This window comes from Tachypleus tridentatus, chromosome 2 (genome assembly GCF_004210375.1).
Source record: "Tachypleus tridentatus isolate NWPU-2018 chromosome 2, ASM421037v1, whole genome shotgun sequence".
NCBI classification, from domain to species: Eukaryota; Metazoa; Arthropoda; class Merostomata; order Xiphosura; family Limulidae; genus Tachypleus; species Tachypleus tridentatus.
Window position 1 is genome coordinate 99,104,769 of NC_134826.1, and position 21,275 is coordinate 99,126,043.

The 21,275-nt window shown below is 33.5% G+C and overlaps 1 protein-coding gene across 1 annotated transcript in view; it reads right to left on the reverse strand.

Moving 5' to 3' along the window:
* Positions 1 to 248: 248 nt before the first annotated feature.
* The window catches only part of LOC143244672 (homeobox protein EMX1-like), a 66,775-nt gene continuing 45,748 nt past the window's right edge, over positions 249 to 21,275 (reverse strand). The window contains exon 3 of the mRNA XM_076489769.1: positions 249 to 1,670. Coding sequence (XP_076345884.1) covers positions 1,518 to 1,670 — 153 coding nt within the window. The 3' untranslated portion in view covers positions 249 to 1,517. The remainder of the gene's footprint in view (positions 1,671 to 21,275) is intronic.

Sequence of the window (21,275 nt, forward strand, 5' to 3'; positions counted from 1 at the left end):
CTAATTTTCCTTCTCGAAGAGTGTTTTAAAGTAAATGAACCTGCTTGTTTAGACTTTGATGAAAAAAGGGACAATTACTTAAAACATTAGATACAGTTGCAAAAATCAATAGTGTAACGATTCTTTTGCACATACGTTTGGTTTGTTTGTCCATTTGTTGTTGAAATTTATTGCCAACAAGCCACAGAGAACTACTGATAATAATTCTGCTCTCTAAACACCTGAAACTCGCGTTTATTGAAACAAAATTAAACATTGAGAGATGTTTTTATTTTGAGATAGAGTCATCAGTGAATGTTAGTTAAATACAAATCGTATCAAAACTACAAGACAGATGTTAACAAATACGTTCACAAAAGAATAAAATTGTGGGTTATTACATCGTGATAACAAGATTTAACAAATACTTAACGGTCACTATTGTACTTCTCAATGTACAGAATCGCCTTCATTTAAATTTTTCCCTTCGGTCGACTCAGCATATACCTCGATGTGGCTTTGCTATAAGAAAACACAAAGAGAATCATTTAAATTTTGTTCTCGGTAGGTAACATGATAGAACAACCATATTAAATGCGCTTATATTTACTGGCTTCTTTTAGCCATTAATAAATAATCTAAGTTATTCAAAATCATGATTACTTAGCTTGGTGTTAACATAATTTAGAGCATGACGAGTAATTTCCTTCCTAAGACGATAATCTATATTGAAGAAATCTGTGGTGTCAGAAGTCCACTAACTAACTCTAAACTACACAGCATTTACTTTTATTTAACCTTGTATATATTTTCTCTTATCCAATCATAGTCATATTTGACAAATGTGAATAGTTTTAGACCTGCTTCTTAAAACCATTTAATATTTCGTGCGATGCCATGTTTATTTCACCATTAATTTTATTTTTGCTATTTGTTTGTTTAGAATATTAATGTGAAGCATACAACTGAAGAACTGTGAAGCTACCACTTTCTGTATTTTCGATAATGAAAGTCTAAAGTGGTGCAATACGATGGGCCAATGAATTAAAAACTGTGGTCACAGTTGTCATCTATAATAGAAGCGAATAAAATCGGTTGTTATAGATAAATATTTATGCTGATAATGTAATATTAATCCTTATATTTTAATTAATCTCATGTTTCCTCGAAAAATAAACGGAAATAGGTAGAACAAAATACATATTGTCGTATAAGATCATTTCCTAGAGGTAACCTGCATTGTTTATTTTATTATTTTTTAAAAATAAAATAGTTGATTTATTCAGGTGACAGTAGATGAACAAATGGCAGGAAGGACAACCCGCTCTTAAAGTTTATCTATGCTTCTGTTCATCAGCAGTCCAATCATTAATGGTTTGCCTTACGATGGACATTGGTACTAGATGAAAAACCCCATCTAGTTACTGATACAAACAGTTCAACAAGTACTTAAAACGATCACACAGTAGACTTTTGGCGCTAGATGTAAGTACCATCTAGTGGATCAAATCAGTAGGTTACAAATCTCTTAAGAAAAATCACACAGTGGTTGGAAGACTGACAAGACTGGAAGACTTGGAGTCGGTGTCGGCGTTGTCATTGTGTTCATGTTTCTGGTCGTTTGAAAAAGTTCCATCTTCCTCTTCTTGTCGTTTATGTTTAGTCCTACGGTTCTGGAACCACACTTTAACCTGAACAACCAAACACACGAATAATTATAAACAGATAATTCAAAAATAGGAAAGTACTGATTACGAACATTAAGAAACAAATAGTCGATTGTCTAAGATAATGCACGGTTCTCTAGGGTTGCCACGATCCTAAGAGCTTTCTATGAAATGTCATATGCTTGCAAAGTTAACTCCGATCTCCTTGAGCTTACGATAACTTTACTCTAAATTAAATAGATTTTACTAACTCACTGAATAATTTTTTCCATCTCAAATCTTATTCGTGGTTATTACATTTTTCTTGAGGTAAAGTAATGAGCTGCCAGGTAAAGATAAAAAAATAAACAATTACTCTGATTTACGTTTTATTTTATTTTCGTATTTTTCCGGCTTTTGCCATGCTAAATAATATTTAAAAGATACTCATTATGTACAGTAATTCTGTATTCATTGGTCGTTGAATTAAACATCAAAAGATATTTCAATAAACGAAACGGAGTTCTTATTTCTTCTTTTAACCAGTAGAACAACTTGATACTAAGAGACACATCAATTAGTGTTACTATGACACATATGTAATGGTAGTTATAAATCAACTAGTATTGTGTGACACATACATAACAGTAAGAACAAAGCAACTAGTGGTATGTGAGATATATAATATATGGTAGTAAGTATAAATCAATTATTATTATGTGGTACATACACATATAATAACAATAAGAATAAAGCAACTAGTGGTATCTGAAACGTAAGTGTCGGTAAGCATAAATCAATTATTACATGACACATACCTATCAGTAAGGATAAATGGACTAGTATTATTTTACACATGCACAGTATTACGGTAAAATCAACTAATGTTTAGAACTAAAGTTGCTGTACTTGAGTGCCTTATTATTTTCCATAACTGGCATGACATTTATTCGTTTCTCACTTGTTGGTATATTATGTCTACAAGTGTCAGGAGATGATATCCATTATTTGGAGAGCTCTGCAGGAAACTTGGATTTTGAAACACTGTCACCACCACCAAATAAATCTCCCAGAGTTGCGACTCTAAATGTTATTATCATATAATATTATTATACTAACCACAACAGTTCCTACAGCAATAATATTGTCAATTCCATCGTAATCATTTATGACTTCACGTCGTTTGCTCTTAATGATGAAATTCAAATTGTTACAAACACATGCGCGCATTCTTTTACTGATATAAAACGATGAAAATTAATATCTTAAAATAGTTTTGCACAATATCTAAATTATTCTTAGAATTGCTCTAGTGTGGAAACGAATAAATATTTTATGTTCATGCTAATCTGAAAATGTAAAAACTACAACAATTATTAGAGTTAATATTTACACACCAATAATCAAAATTAAAATGATTGCTGACGTTCTTCGGAAGTCTGAATTGCCTTGTTTAAAAGCAACGTGAGGTTAAGCCAGAAGTGTGAATCCTCGTTATATGATTTTAGGTTATTTCATAGATACCTATAATACTATAATAACCCATGCTGATAACACGGACGTGTTATAAATATTTCTCATTTTTTCCAAGTTATTCTTTTGAAATTAACGTTTTGCCTTCCTCGAACGACTGAGTTATCAATTTTCTTTAATTGTGAATAGAATATTAATGAGCAATACTTTAACGTTTATAATTTAAACTGAAGTTTGTGACATGGAAATAAGTCCTTTTAAGTTTATGTATACATTCCATTGTTGAATAGGTTCCTAGTATAGTTTTATGAATAGTATACTTGCATAAGTTGTGGTGTATTCATATATAATTTGCCTGATAAACTAGTTATGATTTTTTTATTAAATAGTTGAGCAAAATAATTCTATATTCTTTTCTTTTAATAAGGGGTTGGTTATTGGTAATAAAGAATTACCTGATTATTTATTTTATTCAATAGGCCGAGTGGTCATTCTCTAACAATGGGTTGACAGAATTATATTAAGCTAGTAATATGAAAACAATACTTACTACGTAACTGGCATTTTTAAAAAGAGTAAGCTTACTATAACTTCAATGTAAAAGCACGATTGTAATAACTAATAACTTATATAGGCTAGACTAGGGCGGTACAGATAATTACTTAAAGCATTTACAGATAGAGTGAACGTTTTGTGCACGACTTACTGAGTGTTTTGAAATGATGCAAAAACCTTTATTTATGCCTTAAATGTTGACGTTATTCACTAATATTTTAATTAAATTCTTTTGGTCAGGATATCGAAATACGTTTCATTAGCTGTTTTTTTTTTATTATCAGACAATTAACTTCACCCGCAACTTCCTATCTTACAGGTTGGATCAAATCCAAAAACCTCCGAGAACCTCTGGCCAGCCTTTAAGAGAATTTCACAACAGATAAAAGTAGTGATTAAAGACCACCCATGTAATTTTGTTCTCGAACATATTACTAATCAGTAGGATGGATTCATTGGCTGTGGTCATTATATACCTTGAGTTCCTTTTATCTGTAATATACGCAAATAAACTGTAGCGAATAAATTAAGTTGATTGTTCACTGACCTTTAGCCAATCTAACAATAATTTGATCGACTTGAGATAATATAATGGTAACTAGGTGCAATTTTATTAGTAACATACACAGTTAACTTAACTAGTTTTGTTCAGTAGAATAATAAGTTGATTGTCTGTAGCAAATAGAATTATAACTTGACATACTGTAATATGTAAGATATTCTGGCTGATAAGAGTTTATAAATTAACAAACTTAACGGATGGGTTCATGTAGCATGTTAAATAAATCTTATTTATCTGCTTATAAGTAGTTGATTGGCTCTAAACAAATCAGTAAAATTATGAGAAAATACAGGTTCAGTACATTCAAGTTCAATAAATTGAGTGTGATTGGTTATATATAAAACGTTGCTCATGTTCTTTATGAATATTAAACAATAAATTAACGAAGAGAGAAATAGCAATATGAGATGTAGCCATTATGACTTTGAATAACGTATTGGTAATGTTTTTGTTCTGAGTTAAAATATTCTTTACAGTTAACATGAAAGTTGTAATCACTATAGTATTAAAGGATTTTTTAAGGTTCTTTAATCAACTGTGATTAGTATAGGTTTTGAGTTATTATGTTCATTAATATAATAGAACATCCCTGAAGGCCCAAAGATCAGTTGGAAGCATGTTGTGTTAGAAACGTCTTGAACGTCCACAGACCAATATTAGTATTGTATTAAAACCTTCTTAAAGGCCTAGAGACCGTTCTGATCAGCATTGTATGAGAACAACCCTGAATTGCTGTAATCAGTTGTGATCAGCACTGTATGACAAAAAATTTTAATTGGTGTAGACTATCTGTAATCAGCATTGTAGGAAAATAGCTCTGAATTACTGTAGACCAGTTATGATCAACACTGTTTAAGAATATTTCTAAACGGATGCAAATCAATTGTGATAATACTGCATAAGAATGTTTGAAGACTCAGAGACCATTTGTGATCATATTGTGTTAGAACCTTCTTGAAGGCGCAGAGAATCATTGTAATCAGTGTCGTAGGAGATCACCCCCGAAAAGCTGCAGACCAATTGTTATTCTTATTGTATCGGAACGTTCTTGGAGAAAGCCTAGGGATAATTTGTTATCAGAACTGTATTAGAATACTCTTAAAGGCAGACGGACTAGTCATGATTCGTACTGTCATAGAACTTTTTCCCAGCTTTCTTGTTTGTTCTAATCAGAATTGTATTTTACCACTTTTACCACCTACATCTTACTTATTTCATTCACAATAGAAACAAGTAAAGAACTTTATTAACAGGAGAGATGTGGTAACAACTGTACGTTAAAACTCCATTTCTAAAGAAATTTATGCTAAATATTTCACTGAAAGTAGTCGTAGATCAGAAAACATATCTGAAAAAGGCGTAATTTTAAACATTTCATTGTTAGCAAATATAGATTAAGGACTTCAGTCGTTACAGACATAAGTTAAAGATTTTAATAGTAATAGAAGTAATGTTTAGGAAATTATCTTCTTTTTACAACTTAACATGTGTTGTTAATCTCTATAAGAGATTTCATCATTCTCGAACAATCCCCAAATTATTTAAAGCGACTTATGTGAAATTTGTCATTCTGAAACTTGATTTAAATCAATTTACAAATATTTATCAATAAATACCACATTTTAAAGCCACCCACCACTTGTAGATGGCAGCACTTAAAAGAAATTTTGTATGTCTGAACAAACTAACCTTTAGTTGAGAAATGTCAAGCCGTAGACACGTAACACAAAGAATCTTAAACGAAAGCACTTAAAGTGAATCTCAATGAAGTAGAAGTTTTCTCTCAGTTCAGGATAATTGACGCAACTGATTTTGCAAAACTTACTCACTAATGGTTGAGTCATCTTCAGTTAAGACTGTTTTATTTAATTAACAGGGTGGTTGGCCTCTGGAATAGGTTGACTTCGGATGTTGCGGAGACAGTAAATTTAAGTGACTCTAAGAGAAAGCGTGATAACTAACTGTATGAATAATAAGGGCAGATTTAAAGATTTGTATTTATTTATATAATAGGTTTAAGTTAGTTTAGAAGGTTTAGCATCCGAGATTGCCCTTGTTGTCCCTAAACATTATACTACAGTCAGCTCATTATTAGAACATGTGAATAACGTTATTGTTTTCATGTTGCATAGTTTTCTGTTAGCTATAATGTCACGGTAAGAGTCAGCTTCAACAGTAGTCAACACGTTCAAAGTTTCACAGAGCCAAAAATAATTTTTTTTTTTAAATATCTGTGAAGGCATCTTTGTATTAATTCTAAAACAAACACTTTTTTGGCATCTTTGGTGGACTTTAATATAAGTTTTCATAATCATTTTCATCACATTATCTGTATTAAAGCGCATGAAATGGAAATAATTAGTTTACATGCGAAATGAATTAATTGTACTAATTATTTTTAAGCGGTTAGTGGGGTGTAACCCTCATCTATAGTAGAACTAATTGTGCTTATTGGATGAATGGGCCACAAAACTCTTCTGTTATATTAAATAAGCAAATTAATTGGGCTTATTGGGTGATTCTTTTATAATGCTTTTCTATATGTACTGATGTTTATGAGTGTTGAATTGTAAAACGCTTTATTGTACTAACCAATTGAGTGATTGGGCCAAATCACCCAATAAGCACAATTAATTATACAATAAAAATAGGTCTTTTGTTAGTATAATAGAAGAGTTTCGTGGCCTAATCACTCATCAAATACAAATTAGTTGATTAAGAAGAAGAGTTTTACGGTCTAAATATTCAATAAAGACAATAAAACTCTTCTTCTTTATAAACTAATTGTTTTTAGTGAGTGATTAGGCCACGAAATTCTTCTATTATACTAACTAATTGTATTTATTTGGTAATCTGACCACAGAGTGTTTAAATTTCAGTTTATTTAACTAATTCTTTTTATTGGTGATTTGACCGTAAAACACTTTTATATTGCACCAGGTATAGGGAGAAGCCAAGAGTTAGAGACAATACAGACCTTCGATTGTTTTACTGTCTTGAAATTTTTAAAGGTTTTGCAGTAATTTCTGTACACTAAATCCGAAAAAGAAATTCTTTTTTTTTCTCTTTCTTCATTACCAACAGATTTTTCACAAAACGTCATATGTACTTTTACATAAGTGAATCATTTTCATTGAAATCAGATAACACTTTATCATGCTTAAAATGTTGACAACCAATGTTGATCAATCGTGACACTAAAGTCTTACTGATCGTTCTAAAACCCACGAGAAACACACCACTATTATATAAACAGTTAACAGGCCGCATGACGTGTCATTTTTGGACAGTATTTGTTTGTGCATGCACTCTGACATTTTTTTCGATATAGCTGTGTAAAAGACCGAAACAAATTCTGTGATATTTGTTGTAAATTTGATCTAAGTAAGAGTTATTTCTTTTCAATTTGTAAAACATCCTTACGCAGTAGAAAAAAATGAATATTATTTTTATAAACTTGTATAGCTGAATTATTGAGCTGACAGTGCCATATGAGCCAAGAATTAGTGAAACTCATGAGTACAAACTGGCGAGGTATGAGGAACCTATGAAACAAATCCGGAGCCAGGGCTACGACACAACTGCTCGTTGTGGAACTGGCGGTATTAGGGTTATTCAGCACATCCGTCTATGAATTAATGAAATTACTCGAACATTATAGACATATGAGATAAAAAATGCCAAATAATTGGCAGAAACAGTACAGAAGGACTCACGTTGCAAATGGGCAAATCAAAATGATAAAAACTGGAGAGTTGTGTTACGAGGAATAAAACTATCGTAAATTCCAATGGAACCTGTGGCAGAAAGGTTAAGAAATAGGATACGAATGGTTCCAAATATCTAGTAATTCAATGGGCCAGAGTTCATACATTATTACGTGAAAAAATCACCAGGGGAACATTCGGCTGATCTTAGAGTGTGAACCGTTCTCCCTAGAGTGTAATTAAGTTAAGAGCCGAAACACTTGATTAAAGGGGCTCTCTTTCTCTGAAGATTCCCTGCTGAGAACGCTTGTTATGAGTTTCCTTTCCTTGCCAACTAATTGTGGTTATTGGGTGATTGGACCACAAAGCTGTTGCATTGTACTAACTAATTATGCTTATTGGGTGATTGGGCTGTAGAGCTGTTCTGTTGTACTAATTGATGCTGTTTGTTGGATGTTCTGGCCATTAAGTACGTCATAAAAAAACTGTAGTTTCGGTATAGTCATTTTAATATATTAGGGCCACGCATTTCCCGTATAAGTTTAATAAATTGATTGTACAAACAGTACAGTTGTGGTGGTATAATCCGATAGCCTTACATATTTGAATAATGATATTAAAGTTCTTGTTTTTCTTTTTTTGCTATATGCGTGTGTATATAAACTGTACGTATTTTACAAAATGTTTACTCGAAATGCATATTATATTCAAAACGGCCTTTAATTTGACAAAATTATAGTAGTTATTTTAGTAGTTTCTAAAATCGTCTTTGAAAAATCAAAGGATAAAAAAGGATTTTTATAGATTAAAAGGTATAAAGATATCTGAATGAAATCAGAAATTTATTATCTAATATGAAGGATTAAGAGGTAGTGTCAAAGAATAAGTTTAGGTATATGTTGACAAACATCTAAAAACCTGTGTCTGTTCTAAACATTTACTGATCAACATCTGAAAAAAAACCAAAAACTATTTATTTTCAGTGCAGGACTTACAAGGCGATAAGAGGCTTTAAAACGATTATATTGTTCCTAAACACTCATCGAAAACTATGTCTATATATGCGCAACACAGCACACACAAAGTTTAAATTAAACTATAATTAGTCAACTTGAACAACAGTTTAAGCTACATAGGTTTCACATTTAGATTAGGGATCTTACCTATCATGTATAGTCATCCATATTGAGTCAGTCAGTCAACCAGTAGCACGGGCCGAATAATGTGGTTGAGCATAGCTAAAAGTGTTCAGCGACATCACGTGCTGAACTCCTAACCTATAGGTCCGACACCCGACACGCCAACCATTAGATCTTACGCAACTCATCTAGGCTCGGCATGGCCAAGCGTGTTAAGACGTGCGGCTCGTAATCTGAGGGTAGCGGGTTCGCATCCCCATCGCGCCAAACATGCTCGCCCTTTCAGCCGCGGGGGCGTTATAATGTGACGGTCAATCCCACTATTCGTTGATAAAAGAGTAGCCCAAGAGTTGGCGGTGGGTGGTGATGACTAGCTGCCTTCCCTCTAGTCTTACACTGCTAAATTAGGGACGGCTAGCACAGATATCCCTCGAGTAGCTTTGTGCGAAATTCCAACAACAAACAAACAAACAAACTTTTTTGTTGAATTTTATATAAAACTTGTTAATGGCTCTCTGCGGTAGCATCCCCTAATTTCGAAGTGAGATATTAAAGGAAAAACATCTGATCAATGTCATCCTTTGCCAACTCTAGATATATATATATATTACTTAACAAACTTCAGAATAGACGTTGGACTCAAAATACCAAGGTTTGCACCGCAATGCCACTAAATGTGTTTCATACTTTCAGTTATAAGTGCTTTATATAAGATACTTAATTATTTCTTCAGTTCGGACTGAGAAACTCTATTCCGTGTTTATTACTGCTGATTGGCTTCTGATCTTCTCGCCAGTCGTTCAGAGCTAGATTCGACTGTACCATAACATTTTGTGATACTCGCTGTTGCTGTCTTTCATCATTCTCGTCAGTAGTTGAAAGTTAGAAGCCACTGTGGCTTTATGGCACTTGGTACTATTGACCGGCTCTCGTTAGATCCGATTATTACAACCTTAGGGTGTTTCTACCTAGGGGCTAGTTGTTGACCAAAACATCTATCTTTATTTGTGATGTCACGATTTATTAAAAATGGCAAAACGTTAAAAATAATATAAGGTATAAAGATGTTATACACTGCTTTGACCTTGGGATAAATTCCAAATAACGTTTTAATAATCTGCGCAGATATCCATCCCTCTTGTAGCTTTGCGCGAATATCAAAACAAAACCTACTAATCATAGTCACCGTTTTGTAGGCAAATGCCAAAATTAACTTTTGTTTACCACACATTTACTATCAATTATTTCTCTTAGTTCCTGATCACATATTTTTGTTTTTCTCAGAAATGTTTTAAAAGTTTGAAGAGGTACATTTTGATACCTTCAGACACGAGAACTAATGTTACAGTTTTACTTGTTGATTAAACAACAAACTTGTTATAACGGTTCTTTGAGCTGATAATTTTGTTAAAGAACGTTCTTGCTAAAATCAAATTTACTGAATACTAAATAAGGTTAAAATTATTGTTTTTTTGTTTTAACTTTGATTTACTTCACATTTTTGTGCCAACAAACGACATTGCTTTCTTTAATTAACAATGAAGTAAAATATTTCAGTGGGTTATAAATAATTAACTTGGAATCTCAGAATGACGATTTACTTCCCACTAGTAGTTTAATGTTTTGGGAACCTGAAGCATTAAACTGACTGTACTGTTTGACACTGTGGAAACTCCCACAATGCAGCGCATATCCCACTGTTTGTTAATATTCCCGACACAATGGTTAGATTGCTTTGAAATTGTTTCACTTTTATACGCTTTGAGAATTAAGTTATAGATAATTATTAACTGTGCTATGTTCCAGTGAATTTAAGATTTTATAAGTTCAAATAATGAAATATAACGGTATAAATCCGTAGCATTACGTAGGCAGATTCTGATAAGCTTAGCGACTTTATAAATTAAACTTCAGAAAATAAGGGATATCAATAGCCCTAAACTTAGTTACGGTAACTTTAATAATCTTATACATTAAGCTTCACACAAAGCAACAAAAACTCAGAGCCCTAAACTGAGTTATTATGTTCCAGTAAATTCAAAAATTTTAAAAATTAAAACTCAGGGAATAAGAAATATCAGCATAAAAAAGCAGCAATAAACTGTATTACACTAAGATCTATTGACTTTAATTCTATAAAAAAGGAAACATAGTATAAAATCATAGAGCAGGGGTTCCCAACCGGTGGGTCGCGACCCCAAGGGGGTCGCGAAGCCTTGGCATGGGGGTCTCAAAGCCTTGGCAGGGGAGTCGCGTAGCCTTGTTAGAAGTAGCTTGGGATAACATTAATTTTATTTCATCAATTACGTTTTCATGCCCTTACATTTTTTTTTGTTTCGGTACAAAGCAAAACGTGTGCTACGTTAGTTCAATGTCATTAGGTGATATTATGGGTGTATGTATGCGTGCCTGTGAGTGAATGTGCCTGTGTGAATGTGTATGTGTCTGTAACTGTATGTATGTGTGTACTTGTGAGTAGTGAGTATGCGAGTGCACGCGCATGTGCGTATGCTTGTGTGTCTGTTTAGCTGTGATTAAGTGTGTGTGCGCTCGCTGTCGACACGTGAGTCAGATGTCCGTTGCTGATTGGTGGATGACGAATCGCGCGACTGGCCACGCTTCCTTCCCTCCCAATACTTACCCCATCATTACTCTACCTGTACCCCCCACAAGTAGTCAGTGTAAGATCTACAGTTGCCAAAGCGTTCATTATTCAACATTTTTATTTTATTTTAACAAGGAGATAACTAAGAAGTAGAGGTGAGTTGTGTCCATGGCTAAACGGCACAGATACTCAGAATGCTACCTCATCATTGGCTTTACCACTGTGCTCGCCAACGACGGCATCGAGAAACCACAGTGTGTTTTGTGCCATGCTGTCCTGAGTGCAGAGTCAATGAAACCATCAAAACTCAAGCGTCATCTCGAGATGAAACATCCAGAACACGCAAAGAAGGGTTTGGATTTCTTCAAACGGCATGAACGGTGTCTTAAAAGCTAAAAAATCGATAGAAGTGGGTCGTTTCAGCAGCAGAGTGCAGCCGTAGTGGAAGCTTCATATGAGATTGCATTTGAAATTGCTAAACAAAAAAAGCCTCACACGATTGGAGAAACACTTCTTAAACCCTGCATGATGAAAGCAGTAAATCTTATTCTTGGAGAAGCCAGTGCAAAGAAGATGCAGCAAGTATCCCTGTCAAATAATACTATACAGAGGCGCATTTCTAAAATGTCTATGGATGTGAAGGAACAGGTTTTGACTGCAATCAAGGGTTCTCCTTTCAGCTCGACGAGTCAACAGATGTAAGTTCATGTTCTCAGTTGCTTGTCTTCGTGAGATACATTAATTCAGGTGACATCAAAGACGAATTCTTATTCTGCAGTGCACTTGAAACCACAACAAAATCTGATGATGTCATGGAAAAAGTTTCAACTTTTTTTCAAGACGAAGATCTTCAATGGGAAAACGTGTGTGGGGTTTGTACGGATGGGGCACAGGCTATGCTGGGATCGAAATCAGGATTCCAGTCGAGAGTGAAGAAGCTAGCACCTCAAGCAAAGGGCATCCTCTGCGTGATTCACCGATATACTCTCGCCAGTAAGACTCTCCCTGCCTCTCTGCAGGAAGTGCTTGAATCTGTAATCAAAATTGTAAATTATGTGAAGACTCAAGCACTCAACACTCGCCTATTTAAAAAACTATGCAAAGACATGAATGCTGATCACGAAGTCCTTCTCTTCTACAGAGCAGTACGTTGGTTGTCGAAAGGAAACGTTATTAATCGTGTCTTTGAAATGAAAGATGAAATAAAGCTATTCCTGGAGACTCAAGAAAGGAAAGATCTTGTAGCTCACTTCGAAGATGAAGCATGGAATAAAAGAGTTGCGTACCTAGCCGACATTTTTGACCAGCTGAACAAGCTCAATTTGAAGCTTCAAGGAAGGGAAGCACATGTTCTCCTTTTTCAAGATAGTCTTCGGGCCTTTGTTTCCAAACTGCAGAACTGGCGTCGGAAAACCAATCTTGGAAACATCGCTATGTTTGAAAAACTTTGTGGAATGACGGATGAGTATCAAATTCAACTGGATCAGTTCCTCAAGGATGAGATTACCGAACATCTTCAGTCTCTAGAAAAGGAACTCAAGCGTTACTTCCCTGAGCTATCACAGGAACAGGAGGCCCTGGTAAGGAACCCATTTTGTACTGAACTTGATGTATCAAGCATCCCAGATGATATCCAAGATGAATTTCTGGATCTAAGGAACGACTCTTCAGCTCGTGATCTCTTCAAGATGAAATCCGTGATTCAGTTCTGGTGCGCTATGTATCAGTCATACTCCAAAGTCAGCATGATAGCTTTACATGTTTTTGTTCCATTTGCTTCTACCTACTTGTGTGAGGCAGGATTTTCCACTCTTGTCAATATAAAAACAAAGAATAGGAACAGATTGGATGTTGGAGATGACATGAGACTGGCTCTAACAAACGCTAGGCCACGAATTTCAAAGCTTGCTGCTGAAATGCAACATCAGGCATCTCACTAGCTGGGTTGGATAGCTGTTCAAACCTATGTTAATATTATTTTAAGAAATATATGTTCTTTTTGTGAATTCAGGTTGGACCAATGTGATTTAAGTTGCTAATAAATAATTACAAAATTTTTAAATATTTTTAGATGTTTCTTTCCCTCTCCTTCACAGAAAATAAAAGAAAAATTAAGCTGCTGATAGTAAACCCTGAGTAGGGGGTCACATGGGTTTCAAACCTGTCATAGAGAGTGCGTAAAAAATTAACCCTAATAAAAATCTAAAAAAACCGGAAAGGTTTATTGAAGCGAGTTAACATTCTTTTTAATACAGAGTTTACTAGTGTTTAATTACATATTTGATGTTAATATGTCTACCTCACACCCTTAAAAGTTTGCTTATAACTTATATCTTGCTCTAAGCTCAGAGAAAAAGTATGTTTATATCTTAATTAACCCTAAAATCAGCAATTTGTTTTTATGACGTACAGTATATGAAAATGTTTATGTTTCAGCTGTTAAAACACTCAGAATAAAAATCTGACAAAAACTTTGAGTGAAATTATTCATTTCACACGTTAAATACACAGGGGTTGTGAGCCATATAATTACTGAAAAATCTAGTAATCTACGAAGACTCGTGTGTAGTTTGGTGCATAAATAAATATGTCTATTATTGTATTAAATTAGAAGCATTTGGCATTTTGAACCTGAACAACACCTTACATGACCTTTGCGCTAAACGGCATAATGAAGATAATTGTTTTGTTTTTTGTTTGTTTTTCTAATTTCGCGCAAAGCTACACGAGGGCTATCTGTGCTAGCCGTCCCTAAGACTAGAGGAAAGGCAGTTAGTCATCACCACCCACAGCCAACTCTTGGGCTACTCTTTTACCAACGAATAGTGGGATTGATCATCACATTATAACGTTATAACGCCACTACGAGCATGTTTGGTGCGACGGGGATTCGAACCCACGATCCTCGGATGACAAAACGCCATAACCCACCTGGCATGCAGGGAAATTTAAGATGATAAAATTTAAGAACAGCCTTTCTGGAATTAGAACTATGAACCAGAAAGGTAGCAACCAAATAGGAAAAATTGCATTCCAGAGGGATTCTCTTAACCAAATAGCGTATTGATCTTCATGCTTGGTATATCTGGTAAATTACTAGGGCTCGAGCCTTGAACGTTAACGTCTACAGTCCTGATTAGTACCCACTATAGCATACTTACCCTCTTTTCTCTTGAAAATGTTAAGCTTTCAATAGTAAAACAAATTTTTGCAGTTAATAAATAAATAAAGCAAAACAATAAATATTTAATACGATAAGTTCACAAAGATTTGGTGTCAAATGTAGGGTTGAATAGCAAATACAGCGTTTTGATAAGGTGTGGCCTGGCATGACCAGGTGATAAAGGCACTCGACTCGTAATTCAAGGGTCGTGGGTTTGAATCCCTTTCACACCAAACATGCTTGCTCTTTCAGCCGTGGGAACGTTATAATGTTACAGCCAATCCCACTATTCGTTGGTAAAAGAGTAGCCCAAGATTTGGCGGTGGGTGGTAATGACTAGTTGCCTTTTCTCTAGTCTTATACTGCTAAATTAGGGATGGGTAGCTCAGATAGCCCTCGTGTAGCTTTGCGCGAAAGTAAAAAAACAAACAAAATACAATTGATAAGGTGTAAACAGTCAATAGAAAAACCATGAAAGGTGGCACGATTTAGGTTGGAGGTAAAATAACTCCAATTATACATATGGGTATTTTAAGTCTGAGCAATGTTTTCTCACTAGGTTTAACATTTACATTGAAGTCACAAAGTCTGTTTCGTTTGGTAGAAATATCCTTTCAAATATCTTAGTAATGATGTACATCCTGGTCAAACGTTTGTGCTTTCTATATAATAGTGTTTTAAGTACACATTTAAGATTATAAAGAAGCTTAAACTATGTACACGTCTTGAAGCGTAACTATTAACAGTATATTTTCTGTATGTGATGAATGAGGAACAACTTTTAATGGCTAGCGTGTAACAGAAATCGAAATGATTAAAGAAGATACTTCACTGAAGTCATATGATAAACCTTTTGTTTTATTACTATATAATGCTTATCAATTTTATCTCTGTTTGTTTGGTCTTTAAACATATACGTAAATTTGCAATGATCGTCTTTCTCCTGATATCCAATCCAAAACCAATTTGTTTGATAATTTGAAAACAGAAATACAATAATCAATTTCAAAACCCAAAATTAAGCTAATATGAAGGAACACCTTTATACCTATATTAATTAATAATCTAACATGTACTACAACGCCCCCTACAATTACGTACCCGTTTATACTTTCGTCCCTAAGACGTGTGTCCGGCAATGGTCACATTCAAACTCTATCCTTCTTAACTTGAAGATGGCCTCGGAAGGTCAAAACGTTGTTCTCACCTTATCAATAAAAGTGTTAATAACCATACCAGCCGTTCTAAGATACATCTCTAAAACTCAGCCCTTATTTGTAAACAGGGATCTGGCACTTAATTCCAATTGCTAAAAAACCCCTAAGTTTTGAAAAAATAAAATAAAACTAATAGGTAAAGAAATAAAAATTATTGAATCCACAACTCCCAACAGGCTCATGCATGATGATTCTCAAAGAGTGTAACCTTTATTGGAAGGGAATTTTGAACTCATTGCTCCCTTTACCAGCTTTTATGAACTTAAGTCCTTTACAAAAGTGATAGTGATGTATCATTGGTAACTCTTCGTGCTGTTAGCTTTGAAGCACTAAGAGCTGTTCTAAGAGCCACATGTTTGATGCTAAGGATTTGTTTAGGATATACGATGAGAACAGCAATAGTTAACGGTTAACGAGGAGTCACGATTTACGACAAAAATGCGCTCTGCACTCAGAGGGCGTGGGTACTCTATAAGATTAAAGGTCAAATTCCATTATTCAATCAGGCAAGAGTGGTAACTGGTAACTGCTGCCTTCAAAATCTGATATGGCCATACACAGATAGCCGTTGTGTATCTTTGTGCGAAATTCTGAAACAAACACTCTCAAAAGGAAAAAAAAAAAAAGGCGTTAAATTCAATGGAAATCTATTTTTATTATTACATTTGAATTTTTTTCTTAGTAGAAAAACGAGCATTTGAATACAAAAGTCAAAGATTAATTACTTGTTTTACTTTTAAACAGTAAGTTTAAAATGACCAGTAAGAGGAACATTTATAATGCGTTTTCTTTGTCAGCCTGATAACTGTAGAAAGTCGAGGTTAAGTTATCACTTTCAAACTCGATGTACGATTTTCTTGTAAAATGTTAAACAATACTGTTGTAACTGATTGGCTATTTACCATGTGGGATATACTACAATTAACATTTTGTGACGATTTATTTTACTTTTCAGGCGTAATGATTAAATCTTAAAACAGATTATACTTGTTATGATTGTTTCTCCCTTTCAATTAAAACAAACATTTAATAACATGTATATATGGGAATACCAAAAATAAGAATTTATTCAACAATTACATTCTGAGAAGGTGAAAAATGAGATCATATATCAGATGCACAGGTTTGAATCCTACGCGATTTCATTTTTCAATTATAAAGATTTATAGTTTCACAAGATGACGTAAAACCTTGAGAAATTCTCTGTATAATACGACCTGTATTTTTGTGAAATTGCCACATGACAAGTAACACTTACCTACCTACATTAATTTTGCTTGATTACCTTGTTCCATGTTTACTTTTTTACAATAACAGAAAAAATACGAGTAACAAAAGTAACTATTTAACAGAACCATGAATTATTTTTAACAAAAACACTGGAATAGTTTCATGATTAAAAGGAATATCTGTGGTCATCTTTTGGGATTATAAAAGTTAAACATGAACGTTTTTTCGATCTATACGATTTGTTTTGTTTCTAATAATTTGAATATTTCATGAACACAAGAAATTGAGTTAATTATCATATTACATATATTTAGCAACAACAAACAGGATAATTTTTATTTGCTTTAAGCTTAAATTTCCCCGTTTTTAAAATATTCCTTGAGGTGTAATTAGACATTTAATATGCATTGGGTTGGATTGTTACCAGTGCACTATACCAATAATACTGATTAAAATGTGATTTCCAATGACTGTGATCTACAATTGTGCTCCATTTTTCTGTTATTGATTAATATTTCCCGTAACTAATATGAAATATTTTTCTTATAAGATGGTTGAACTTAATGTGAACAAACTGAACTACAAGACCTTAGCTTCCATTTCATCCTTTTGTTTATTGCAGTATATTTCAGTTTTTGTTTTCCATTTTTTTACCAGATTAGTTCCCATGTAGAAATGTGTTCTCAAGACAGCTGGTATGGGTATTACAACTTTAATTAAAGTAGAGTATAGAACATCGTTTCGACTTTCTTAGATCATCTTCAGGTTAACAAAGAGAGTTTGCCGTCTTGAGAATACACTTTTATTTCAAGTAGGTTTCTCGTCATCACGGTTTCTCATGTAGCTTGAGTCTCACACAGTGAATCTTATCTTTTAGTTAATATACAAGAAACTAAATAAAATAAATATCACAATTTCAGGAAATGTAAACTATTCGTTTTGTTTTTATATGGAACTATTCGTGGTCAGTCATCTCTTTGCTCAAATGAAAAAAGTTATATAATGATTTTGTCTTCTTAACGATAGTTGCGTAAGTAAACTGATTAAATTCTCTTGAGAATGTTATATTTATGACGAACCTAACAACAGTATGTGTGAACTTCAATGTACACTCACGTGTTTTTTTAAGACTAATCGTCTTGGTAACATACAATATATACAAGTTCTACAACTGAATTAAACATGTTGAGCTATAAATATTCTCAACATGCTTCTCAGGATATGGAGTTCGTTTATATGTGGAGTTGAGTGAGACTCAACTGTAATACAAATATTCGATTGACAAGTTGCTGTTGTAGAGCACAAATGAACTATTTACGAAATATTATATACATTTGTGTTTCTAAATGCCAAAATATTTACAAAACGTTATCTTTCTTTTCACTGATGATAATGGTTATGAGTTCGGGCTCTCAAACGAATAGCGTGCCAACATATTCAGTTTAAACGTTCTTTGCTTATTTGTACTTTTTTTTTAGGGAAATCTCTTAACACGCTTGGGTGTGCTTGTGCACGTGCGTGTGAAATATCATCGTCGCTGAGTTCAGGATAGATAAGGATATGTTCTGACCACCCACATGTTGTAACCATCCGAAAGAACCAGCTTTCGATATAAGAGATTAGGCTTAACTCGTGACAGGGTTCCATGACATAGCACCAAGGTAAAAAAAACAAAAACAGTCTATTTGACCAAGTGACAACGTTTACTAAAGTTTGTGAAGGAAAACGTCGCAGACAGTTTCAATATCTGAAATAATAAACAAGTGTCTTTATGTTGTTAATAATTACAAGAGGTTAGACACGTTCCAGATTTTAGTAAAATGTACTTTTTATTTCTTCCCTTTGGATATTGTTGAACTAGCGAAAAAAATTAGGTTAACATCAAATATAATAAATAGTATTGCTTTGCTTTTGTGCCTTCTAGTGGCACATCGGTGTATCTGTGGTCTCACAGCGCTAGAAACCAGGTTTAGATACCAGTAGTGGGCAGAGCAGATGCTAACACATTGTGTAATTTTGTAACAAACTTCAAACAAAATTTTCCTTTACAGAATCTTTAACGTTAAACTTGAAGTACTTCTTTTTTTCCAAAACATCAGTACTAAGCTTATAAAAAGCGAAAAGCGTTTCGGAATTACTAGGTGTATTAAATTAGCACTGTTTGTTATTTTGTAAGAAAAACAAAACGAAAGATCCCAAACTCAGACGGTAAAGCTATTTTCGGGTAAGACAAGGAAACATAGCAAAGTTGAAACGCAGACCCTGTTTAATTTTGTTTTAAATTAAAAATAAGAAAACTTCCAAAATAAAAACAACTGTAAGATACTACATACTGCATAAACTGTTTACTGTTTTCACTTTATGCTCAGTTTCACTAAGGGTGTTACATACCCTTCCCAAAGGTGATCAGTTTTGAAGGCATCACACTACGTACGAAACGCAGTCAGAACGCAGTTATGCTGTATTTCGTTTTAGCGCTACTTTATTCTGTATGTGATTTACAGATTCGTAAGCTTGAGATTGTTGTAACATAGCGTACTCAGCCTTTTATTTTATAAAACATTTAAAGAAAAACAGAATGAATGAATCATTTACAGTATAAAAGATAAACATAGTGAAGGAGCGAATTATTAAATGTATATTAATTAAACGTTAGACGGTAATAACAAATTACTTAAGGAGCAATCAATTTACGATCCCCGTAATAGGAATTATATTAGAAATGGCATGAAGGTGGGAAAAGGAAACTTTAAAAAAGTGTAAAATCGAAAGGGGCATACCATCTAGAGATATTGGTTTTTAACAGAAACTTTTAACAAAAGTTTGGTAGAAGAAACGTTAAAGACCCATGATAATAAAACAAATAAATCAGTGTGGATCAGGAATAGAACAATATTCTTAATAAAGTCTGAAAATAGACAGGTTAAATAGATTCACTTAATATTCAATAAATAAAATAAACTCCCAATAGTTTAGCAATAAGTCTGAAGGCTCATAATATAAAAACCTGGTTTCGATACCCTTGATGTGCACAGTATAGATAATCTATCGTGTAACTTTGTAGATAACAACAAGATACTACTAAAATAAGTATGAATTGTTTAAAAGCTACACAGGTAACTTTTATTGTTAAAATGTCAGAGGTCTGAGACCTAAAACTTACGATTTTCTTCTCTTGGTTAATAAACATGATTTGAATTTCCTCGACAGAAATATGATAACTTTCAAGTACCAAATGTTGTGAATTATTAGGCGATATGTATATGGAGTTCTCAAATCCAGAGATTAGGGAATGTTAAATGTGGCGAAGAAACTTCTGTTTAGGAAACAAACAAACAAACAATTATAATGTGAGCAGAAAAATAATTGAATCAAAGTTAACATTGGACATAATTAAACATCTATGTATATCAATTTATTTTTAGTATAAATATTACATGAAAGTATATAATTTATTTTATGACCCTATAGACTCACGTATTTTCAAAGATAATAGTGACGTTTTAATAATGGACGATTTTAGTTTAAAATATGTTACGTGGAGATTGTTCGATCGAGGTTGTAATGGTAGCGTAGAAGAGGTAAATATATTGTCTAATTTTATAAGCATTAATAGTTTACATAAAGTCGGTTATATTGCAAATAAACATAAAAATATACCTAATATTATTTTAAATAACTGTATAGATTAAGTACCACAGATAGTGTAACTTAAGGGTAGGTTACGGCGACATAGATCGATAACTTATATGGGTAGGAGTCATCAAATCCCGGCAACTATCAACATAGTAACAGTCCTTCTAAAGACTTTCCTGACGACGATAACTGATCAACAACCATCATGCTGAATAAAGTAATTAGTAATTACTATCTAGTCGTAATAAAAACACTTGATTAATTAATATTAAACTTAAGTGATTACATAGACTATTAACGAACGATCAGTCACAGTGAGAAGAGATGAGTATCATTTCGCTGTAGAAACTAGCTAGATTTCTT